Raw genomic sequence first — 11,230 nt, forward strand, 5'->3', positions numbered from 1 at the left:
CCAAAAGAAAGAAAATCAACAAGTTAATCATTGATAATATAAACATTAATCATTAGTGTTGATTGGGTTATGTGTGTATAACCTGGCTACTAATCCCAACCATAACACGTTAAACAGAACATTTCCCCCCATTTTTGGACCCCAGAAGGCCCCAAACAGCATTACATCATCTTTTTTATTATCATAACATCAACAGTAGTATTACACTGTGCTTACACTATTACACAAACATTACCAGCCCTGCCGCCCTGTGTGGGACTGGTCCACCTTGTAATCATATGAACGACCCCCTCACTAGTATTGGTCCACTGCTAACATATTCACAGTGACTTAAACACCGTCGGTGAATAGGAAGGAAAAAGGCAAGCTCACCCACACCTTGCTTATTAATATTGATGAGGTGGTGGCATTTTATTTTTAAATGGCTTGAATGTAAACTGACGGCATATAAATAAGCAGGTTGTTATTGTAATGTCAGGTAACGTGTTGTCATTGTAAGGTGAGGTTCTACAGTTATCTGTTACCTTATCTGTAGCGTAGCTAGCTGACGTTAGCGTGTAGAGCTAGCTGTGTACTAGCTAGTGTGTGTTTGGTTGCCAGCCGTCATCATAACAATTGGGACAGCTTGAAATTTATTACTGCGAGGCTGGCATAGAAATGGCATCAATAGCAGTGGGGCATGAGCCAGGTATAAGCCCAGGCTCCATACCGCTGGCTGATGCTTTAGTCCCCGCGAGTATATTTGCTCCAGACCGGGGAGGATGCGGGGACGACGCGGGGGACGAATGCTTCGAGGACGGGGACATGATGAATGGCGAGCCCGAGGACCGGGCGGTTGACTTTACCAACAAGGTAAAGCTAGGCCCTGGATATTATGGCGCTGCCTAGCTAACGTTAGCCGATCCTGGAAATGAATGAATGAATGAATGAAACAAATGATGCGTTTCTTGCATGTAACTAGCTAGCTATGCAATTACCAAACATCGTATGTAGTTCCATACTTTAGTTACCGAGTAGGCTACTGTTAGTACTAAATATTATACACGACTGACTTTCTGGATTTGTTTTTGCTGACGTTAGCTAAATAAAATAACGCTAGCCTCACTTGAGCGTAACCTAACCTAACGCTAACATTAGTTGCCAATCCGTCGATGCACATTGCACCATATGCTACCACAGCATGTCTCTAGCTAGCCATATCTGATGATACTGCTACTGTCTAAACCACGCAGAGCAACATGAACGACTCTCTTGTCAAACAAACCATTACATTGACTTGACATGGTTGATTAACCCCAATACAAAAACACATAGGCTGATGAAACACAGGGCAACGAGTTAATGTGGTCGCCTGCTGAACTACTACCAGCAAGAATGCCTATGAGCAATACGTAGAAAGGGTTTCAGTCGTAGTCATCTGGACACTGTTTTCACTGTTTCATGACTAAGACTGAAACCCTTTCTACGACAGAACACTCCTGGACGAATGAGGGACTACACCGTCTTATGAGCAATACGAAAGAAAACAGCATCAGGCTGCAGACCTATTTTGATTTACTAAAAGTAGCTATTAAGTATTCAGACTTGTTAAATGAGTAAGAGCTTTACAATGATGTAAACCTGTAAGAGAGTGACAGCTGTCAGGTTTGTCTCTGGAAGGGTCAAATTACACATTACAAAGGTTTTACAGTCCCCATAATCAGCTTGCACAGGGTTGCATCAGGAAGTCCCTTGTTCACCTTTGGCTCCTGTCAATTTCATCAGGTTGTGTCAGCCTCTGATATCAGAATCAGAAATACTTTATTGATCCCCGAAGGGAAACTCTTTGTTACAGTAGCTCGCCTTTACGTCAGTGCACACGGGAGAAAGTACTAGCAAAAAATATAATACACTATAAAACACTATAAAAACAGGTCAGAAAATAAATTAAGTACCAGATGGGTATAAGTATAAGATAAAATAGTGTGAAGTACCAAGTGGGTTTACCGGTTGATGATGATAATACAGTATAATAATACAATGTAATAAAATAAGTAATAAGTGATAAGCAGTGGTGCACGAAGTGTAGCTTATTGAGATTATTAAGATATTGCACAGCAGTAGTGGAGGTATATAATATCAATGTCAATAAATAGGAAAAACTAACATGGGAAAACGAAATATTGCACGGAATAAAAGAGTAGTACACAGAATATTGCACAATTATTCAAATATGGCAGAGATGTAATGATCAATGTCCAGTTTAGAGACCTAGGGTCATACAGACTAACACTTAGAGGGAGGAGTTAAAGAGTTTGATGGCCACAGGCAGGAATGACTTCCTGTGGTGCTTTTTGGGGAGATGAGTCTTCCGCTGAAGGTGCTCCTTTGCTTGACCAGCACGTCATGGAGCGGGTGGGAGACACTGTCCAAGATGGCATGTAGTTTGGCCAGCATCCTCCTCTCTGACACCACCAACAGAGAGTCCAGCTCCACCCCCACAATGTCACTGGCCTTACGGATCAGTTTGTTGAGCCTGTTAGCGTCCGCTACCTTCAACCTGCTGCCCCAGCATGCAACAGCATACAGGATAGTGCTGGCCACCACAGACTCATAAAACATCTTCAGCATTGTCCGGCAGATGTTGAAGGACCTCAGCCTCCTCAGAAAATAGAGGCGGCTCTGGCCCTTCCTGTAAACAGCTTGGGTGTTCTTGGTCCAGTCCAGTTTGTTATCCAAGTGTACTCCCAGGTACTTGTAATCCTCCACAATGTCCACACTGACTCCTCCTCCGTAGATCGACAATCAGCTCCATGGACTTTGTCGCATTGAGCTGCAGATGGTTCTGCTCACACCATGAGACAAAATTACCCACCACAGCCCTGTACTCAGTCTCATCACCACCGTTGATACATCCCACCACAGCAGAGTCATCAGAAAACTTCTGGAGAAGTCAAAAAACATGATCCTCACTGTCCTTGCCGGCCTGTCCAGGTGGGTGTGGATGCGGTTAAGCAGGAAGATGATGGCATCCTCAACTCCCAGCCGGTGCTGGTAGGCGAACTGAAGGGGGTCCAGGAGGGGTCCGACCATAGGCCACAGCTGTTCCAGCACCAGTCTCTCCAGGGTCTTCATTATGTAGGAGGTCATTGCCACCGGTCTGTAGTCCTTGTAGCCACTGGGACGCGGCGTCTTCGGCACAGGAACGAGGCAAGATGTCTTCTACAGAATGGGGACGCTTTGAAGACTCAGGCTCAGGTTGAAGACATGTTGAAGGACTCCACATAGCTGCGGGGCACAGGCCCCGGGGCTAACGCCATTGGGGCCTGCAGCCTTGTTTGAGTGGAGTTTCATCAGCTTTCCTCTCACCTGGTCAGCAGTCAGGCACACAGCAGAAGTTACAGGTGGGGGAGGTGGGGAGTCATTAGTGTGAAGAGGGCTGTTAGCCTGATGGGTAGGGGGGAGCAGAGTACTCAGAGGAGCTTGAGGGCTGACAGCAGCTGAGTTAGAGGGGGGATGAGCAGGGGCTGGTGTGTTGAATCTGTTAAAGAACAGATTAAGTTCGTTGGCCCTGTCCAAGCTGCCATCAACTCCTCTGCTGCCCGTCGGTCTGAAGCCAGTGATGCTCTTCATGCCGCTCCAGACCTCTCCCATGTTGTTCTGCTGGAGTTTCCGCTCCAGCTTCCTCCTGTACTTCTCCTTGGCCTCCCTGATTTTCACCTTCAGGTCGGCCTGGATAGCCCTCACCTCCTCCCTATTACCATCAATAAAGGCCCTCCTCTTGGCATTCAGGATGTCCTTGATGTCTTTTGTTACCCACGTTTTGTTATTTGGATAACAATGGACCATCTTGGTTGGGACATTGCAGTCCACACAGAAGTTAATGTAGCCAGTAATGCACTCACTGAGCCCGTCAATGTCCTCTCCATGAGGCTCACAGAGTACATCCCAGTTTGTCACCTGTGAGCCTCATGGAGAGGACATTGATATGCTGTGTAGTAGCCTATGCTTCTGATTTACTTCTATAGATATTATTCTAGCCTTTTGGTACAATGATACTGAACCATGAAATATCCTTCTGTAGCACCATCAGTTTACTTCCAAATGCATATACTGTAATATTAATAACATCATCATAACCAGGTGTTCCAGGGACACCCCTGTACCATTTCTTTAATAGTGAAGCCACAAAAAAGCCACAGCATGCACCATTCACATGTAAATAGTTTTCTTAATTGTAGCCATAATCTAATGGTGAGTGGTTATCAAAACTTAAAACTTAAAAATTTGTAGCGCATGGTAAAACCACCATAAAATGCCTTCACAGTTAAGAAGCTGAATTAAGTGGTGAGAGTATTTTACTTGTGTTACTAACTTAGTCAACAGCGTGAAGCCTTTTTACTGTGGTACTGAATGGCATAATGGAGCTTTACAGTTCATTTATATCAGCAGGTATAATAGTATTGCATTCACATGTAACCTTGAAGTGTTTCATGGGAAGAAAGACAGCTGTTTGTGGCGAGCAGCTTTTGAACTTGGCATTCCCTGTAGGTTTACTTTCTACTGTGTCTTACATTTTGACTATGAGAGTTGTCTGAACTGAAGGGAAAAAGCTATAAGTGATGCTTACTCTGAAGTCCAGTCACTGTTTCTCTTGAAAGCAGCCACACCTGGTGCAATCACCACCAACTTTGGAACAATTGCAACTCATTGGATAAAGGATTTGCTTTGATTATACATCTATTGTAGAACAACCATCCAGTCAGGGTCATAACTCTAACAATACCCAAATTTTCTCTGTTTTTGTCGTCTCCCCCGCATGCACAAACCCGATAGCTGGCACTTGTTAGCCCAAATGGAGAGCAGTATGACTCGTTACTTCGCCAGCTACGGGACAGGATGGAAGAAGGATGCGGAGAGACCATCTATGTGGTTGGGATGGGCTCAGGTGAGACAAACGCAAACTGTTCACATGCTGTGGTTAAAGAAACTATTCATCATCATCTTGAGCTGAATTTGGACAATTGCAAAGTTATGGAACTGTATAAAATAAATTCATTTTTTCCCTTTTCCCCTATTTTTCAATCTGTGCCAAAACAGTTTATAAAACCTGGACAAATCTTAGCCTTCGCTCGTTAAATTGTGTAGTTATCCTCCTCCATGTCTGTTGTAGATGGTGGTGACTGGGGTCTGGATGAGAAGGATATGGAGGCCTCAGTAGCCACAGTGTGCTCTATGTGTGAGCAACTGGATGCTGACCTTATTCCGCTCCGAGAGCGCAATGAGGCTGCTGGTTTGGTACGCGACTATCTGATCCGCCGGCGTGTGGGTGAGCTGGACTTCCTGGAGGTCAGGTGAGTGGTCAGAGATATGAATAAAAAGGGGTCGTGGTTACGATCCAGTAATAGATCCCACTCACAGTACCTCTAATGATGTTCCTTTCTGTTTCACTACATTGGTTATGTTTTCTTTAATGAGACCAACTTATGCCTTCCTTGTATAGTTTTGGGGATATTTTGGTACTCCTCTATCCCTCAGGGTTGCAGTGGTGGGTAACGTGGATGCTGGTAAGAGTACTCTGCTGGGAGTGTTAACGCACGGAGAACTGGACAATGGCAGGGGCTTCGCCCGCCAGAAGCTCTTCAGACACAAGCACGAGATGGAGAGTGGCAGGACCAGCAGTGTGGGCAACGATATCCTGGGGTTTGACCAGGAGGGACAGGTGAGGGATAGAGAGGTGGTTGTTGTTAAAGCATTAGAATTATAGTTTATATGATTGAGCTTTGTGCCACACAAAGACAAATATTGACAGTGTTTCCGTTTAACAACCAAATGAGAGATGGGAAAAGACAACTTGTTTACTGTATGAGTGTGCAAGTAACATTCAACACATAGCACTGGACATAGATATGACCTTATTGTGAGGCAGCACATGTTGGTGGAGATAGTATGAATGTCGTGGATATAACTCTGCCCCTCTATGTCAACCCCCAGGTGGTGAACAAACCAGATAGTCATGGAGGAAGCCTGGACTGGACCAAAATCTGTGAGAAGTCGTCCAAAGTCATTACCTTTATAGACCTGGCTGGCCACGAGAAATACCTAAAGACCACTGTGTTTGGCATGACTGGACACCTGCCTGACTTCTGCATGCTCATGGTCAGAAGGGGGGGATGTTTTTTTTTTTTTTTTTATAGTGTTTTATCTATATCTATTCATATGTAGATCTGTAATTATATGCAGTGAAACTTGAGTCCGGTCTATAGTGTCCACAATGTAAAACAAATGTTTTATTCCCTGTTTCTTTGATTAAAATATAGACAAACAATGTTTTCTCTCCCTGCCTTGCCAGGTGGGCAGTAATGCAGGTATCGTAGGGATGACCAAAGAGCACCTGGGTCTGGCCTTAGCCCTGAATGTGCCTGTGTTTGTAGTGGTAACCAAGATAGACATGTGTCCAGCCAACATCCTGCAAGGTCAGTCCTCTGGAGTCCCTTTTATAACTCCCTCAACTATATTTCTCTCTTACATGTGAAAACACAATATAACAATAGGAAGAGCTAAGTTAGTATGCCTAAAAGGCGTTTTCTGTCAATATGCTGTTATTTTTTCCTGAAATATCTCAGAGTTGCATCATGTGTTGTGCTGTAATTTTCTATGCAGTTTGACTGCACTTGCTGACAAAACCTGACATTAAAAACATGATGTGCTAAGCTCATTAGCAGGCTATGTGCTATAATTCTTGTGGTCTTGCTTTGCTCATAACAGAGACATTGAAGCTGCTCCAGAGGTTACTGAAGTCCCCTGGATGTAGGAAGATCCCTGTCCTGGTACAGAACAAGGACAATGTCATAGTCACGGCTTCAAACTTCAGTTCTGAGAGGTACTAAGTCTGTCCCAGCCAAATTCAGAGTGAAAGTGCTCCTTTGTAATGTATGTGTGTGTTGTGTCTCCTCAGGATGTGTCCCATCTTTCAGATCTCCAATGTGACTGGAGAGAACATGGACCTGCTCAAGATGTTTCTCAACCTGCTCTCCTCCAGGACCTCCTACCGAGACGACCACCCCGCTGAGTTTCAGATAGACGACACTTACTCTGTTCCGGTACTCTGACCAGTGACAAACTCTTATCACTAAATGCACTTTACTGTGTGAATTATATAAGTAAGGAATATCATGCTACACGTACAAACCTTACACATTATACAGAACAGTACCTACCAAATGCTAAATAAAAACCACCGGTTGTGTTCTGTTTATGTCTCAGGGAGTGGGAACAGTAGTATCAGGAACAACATTACGTGGACTCATACGTCTGAATGATACAATGCTACTAGGGCCAGACCCCTTGGGCAGCTTCATCCCCATTGCCGTCAAATCAATCCACCGCAAGAGAATGCCTGTGAAGGAGGTTCGAGGTGGCCAGACTGCCTCATTTTCTCTCAAAAAGGTAGGTGGTGGGAAAATCTCCCACAGCAACATCTAGGGGGAAAGTTTGGGACTGCATAGATTTTTTTTGTGTGTGTGTGTGTGTGTGTTATGAAGAACTAATTAACTGGCTGCTCAAACCGTGTACAGTATTTGTTGTTTTTCAGGGAAGGGCACATGTGTGGTTATTTTCCTCATTTCTTCCATCTTTCTTATCACACTCCACTAATATTTAATCTTGAGAATTGACCTAGAGAAATTATAGTACGACAGTGTTGAAAAAAACTAACATTTCTTTGTTCCTCTGTCATCTTTACCTTTCCTATCACATGCCTCTTTGTAAAGATCAAGCGTTCGTCCATAAGGAAAGGCATGGTGATGGTTTCCCCAAGGTTGTGCCCCCAGGCCACTTGGGAGTTTGAGGCTGAGATCCTGGTACTGCATCATCCCACTACGATATCCCCCAGATACCAGGCCATGGGTGGGTAACAATGACATGGTAAAGTTATAAGGAGTTGGGGAAAAACATGCATGCTCTGTGGGTTTCCAACTTTCCAAATAACATTTAATATTTCTTAATTTTTGCTTGGCTTAAATGATTATATGTCACTCAAATATAGGACAATTTCAGTTCTCAAGAGTTGTATACAGTGAAGTTTAGTAGAACTACAGCGCATTGTCTCACCACTGACAAATGCTGCTCTCACAGACGCGCTTAAAAGTAAGTACATGTGCATTTGCAATATGCATAAACAAATTTTTCCCTTGTCTGTTTTTTTTTTTTTTTTCCCTCTATCCAATCTATCCAACCTTTCTGTCCTCACCCACCACTCAGTCCACTGTGGCAGCATAAGGCAGACGGCCACCATCTTGTCTATGAACAGAGACTGCTTACGGACAGGGGACAAGGCTTCAGTCCACTTCCGCTTTATCAAAACCCCTGAGTACTTGCACTGCGACCAGAGGCTGGTGTTCAGGGAGGGACGCACCAAGGCTGTGGGTACCATCACTAAGGTAATACAGCCTTCTGGAAGATCAAGGCCTGATGTGGCTGACATAAGTGGTGGTAACTTTCCCAAGATAATTCCATTTACCAAGAATTTGCACAGACTACTATAACCTTAAGTTATTTTCATTAGGCATTTAAGAGTAGGTAAGAAAAGCAATATTTCCTTGTATAAGAGAAAAAAGTTGGTAGAAATTACTGACTAAATGCATTCATAATAAGTCATTGTAGGTAAGGATTTAAATTAAGGACAAGCCTTGGTAATAATTACTTTACCTACTCCCCTGTGAAACATATCCTATCCAGATAGGGCTTCAGGCTGAGATATGTAGAAGTAGCTGTTATAATGAGTTTTTTTTTTTTTTTTAATCATGAGTAGCTGATATATATATATATATATATATATATATATTTTTTTTTTTGAGATATATTTATGTTGAGACTCATATCGACTCTCATTCTTTTCAGCTGTTGCAATCCACCAATAATTTGCCATCGAATTCCAAACCTCCACAAATCAAAATGCAGTCTACAAAGAAAGCACCACTCCGAAAAGAGGACGGCACCACGGCAGCCGGTGATGATGTAGCAACAATAGCACAGACAGCAGGCTCGAACGTGACTCAACCGGTGAGACACAAGTTAATAAAAATGTTACTTTATGAAATGCTATTTAGTGGGGTAGTTTGGATTTCTTGCCTCTGTGTACTTGCACTAACATTGCTGCTCTTTTCTAACTTAACTGCTCTGTGTCCTTTTCCCCTTTTTGTTTCATTTCTTGCAATATCTTATTCACCACCCAATACATCTTCCTGCTGCAATGTTGTCTTATTTCATCCTAAACATTAACTCTGTCATGCCACATCACTCCTTCACACTCTCTCCCTCTCCTTTGCTTGTGTGGCTGGCTGCCTAAGGGAGAGGGAGATGAAGACCCTCAGATAAAGGAGGGCAACAAAGAAAACAAGGTAAAATAGGTCAATTCAAAATGAACAAGAACAGTGGAGATTGTGTTTTTTCATGTTGCCCAATATTGCCACTTGCACTATTAAATACTTCAACGTGTAAGTTTGGAGGTGCCTCATCAAGTGTTTTTGTTCTCTCTCCCTTGCAGCCAAAGTCTGGAGGAGGTGGAAGGAGAAGGGGTGGCCAGAGGCACAAAGGAAAAGGCCAGAACAGCAGCACCAACTCCACAGCAACTCCCTCCTCATCAGGAATAGGAGGCTGCTGAACTGCCCTCTTGTCCCTTGTAAACCTCCCTTTCTTGCTATCACTCCACCAAGTGTCTTCATTCCACAAACCATGAAGGATACAGATGTTTGGAGCAAGACACTCTCCTCATTCTAATTACTCCTTGCCTTTCTACACCAGGTATTATAGTTTTTATTTTTTAAAGGGAACACCAAGGGGTATGTCCCAACCAAAAGGCATACACCTTTAATGCATTTTAATGTCAGCTGCTTTTACTATTTCGAATGGTTTGGGTGATGGAAAGCAGTGTGGTTTTTGAGGTTAGCCTCACTCAGGATGATGATTTATTTAATTGTATCGATATTTTATGTGTCTATGAAATCTACAATTCGGTCTTCTGGCTCAATGTCAGTGGCAGGGAGGGAGGCTAAACCCAAACCAAGGGTCCAGTACCAATATGAGCAGCTATAAATGGAACTCCCCCCATGCATTCCCTGTGTATTTGCAATGAAAAACAGTTCATGTACTATTTATACTGCATATGTAAATTAGCTGTCTGTTGTGCTCTGATTGGAAAGATACCATTGTACAAAATGTATGCAAATCATAAATGAATGTAGCAGTGATTTCAAATTCTAGATATGGAAAATATAACCTGTTACATTTTATAATTGTCAGTTATTTATTTGGCATACATGCAGAATGTTCACTTTTGGATGGTCTTATATCGGTCACCCTACTCTCACTTGCACTCTTAGATTCAGTAGTATCTATCATGCTTCCTCTGTAAGTCAGCCATGTTACAAACCTTATACCAATAGTGTTAGTACAAACAAATACAGCACATAATCTTGTCACTAGACCAGTTTCTCATGATTATACGACATGCAGTACTTGCAGTGCTACTTGTAACTCTAGTACCCCATGCGTTATGGCCTGTTAATATGTTGTGACATTTTTAAAAAACACACTTTGCCGCTAAAAACTAACCATTAATAAAGAGGCTTTACTGAACTTTTCAACAGTACTTCTTATCTATGTGTATTTTTCTCAAATTTTCTCATTACATATTAAAAATCTTAATACTGTGTAATGTATTTTAGTATGAAAAATATTTTAACTTGGAATAATTTAACAGGAAAAGGTATGGGTTTTCAGTACATTTTTCATGTTTTTTCTTCAGTATTTGGTAATTCATTTAAAGGAGAGGAGTGTTGTATAATCTTATCAGTTCCACATATTACAGGTGGAAAGTGGCAACTATTGGCTGGATTGTCTTTGAGTAGACACCAGACAACTAAATATTCTTGTGTATTTTGATTACATTACTGTACATGGGAAAGTTACAGTTAACAATGTAAGTCCAAAAAATTTGCAACTGAAATTACATGACAATTTCAAGCTTAACACCTGCAAGATCTAATTAGCTTGGCAGGAATGACAACCAATACAACAATTTGCTATCAGCAAAAACCAACCTGGTAAAAATGTAACAAGTCAACAAAAACACAAGTTGTTAAAAAAAAAAAAGTCCTGTGCTTCACAAAAATAGTAATTCATTTCTGTCAACATATGAACGTTCTCTTGTCCCCACGTACAGGACATGATCAAGAATAGTCAACGGTTT

The 11,230-nt window shown here is 42.4% G+C and overlaps 1 protein-coding gene across 2 annotated transcripts; it reads left to right on the forward strand.

Annotated features, from left to right (window-relative positions):
* Positions 1-320: 320 nt before the first annotated feature.
* gtpbp1 (GTP binding protein 1) lies at positions 321-10,617 on the forward strand. Of its 2 annotated transcripts, XM_044180448.1 has the most exons (14): positions 321-852; positions 4,816-4,927; positions 5,153-5,333; positions 5,518-5,701; positions 5,974-6,138; positions 6,332-6,455; positions 6,748-6,862; positions 6,938-7,082; positions 7,246-7,428; positions 7,752-7,887; positions 8,242-8,420; positions 8,881-9,042; positions 9,330-9,380; positions 9,527-10,617. In XM_044180448.1, the coding sequence occupies exons 1-14, from the start codon at positions 658-660 to the stop codon at positions 9,641-9,643; spliced, it is 2,049 nt and encodes a 682-aa protein (XP_044036383.1). In that variant the 5' UTR covers positions 321-657; the 3' UTR covers positions 9,644-10,617. The 2 variants fall into 2 exon arrangements, with proteins under 2 accessions (XP_044036383.1, XP_044036384.1); XM_044180449.1 differs by lacking the exon at positions 9,330-9,380 and having other exon boundaries at positions 322-852.
* The last annotated feature ends 613 nt before the right edge of the window (positions 10,618-11,230 follow it).

This window comes from Siniperca chuatsi, linkage group LG21 (assembly GCF_020085105.1).
Source record: "Siniperca chuatsi isolate FFG_IHB_CAS linkage group LG21, ASM2008510v1, whole genome shotgun sequence".
In the NCBI taxonomy this organism is placed as follows: Eukaryota; Metazoa; Chordata; class Actinopteri; order Centrarchiformes; family Sinipercidae; genus Siniperca; species Siniperca chuatsi.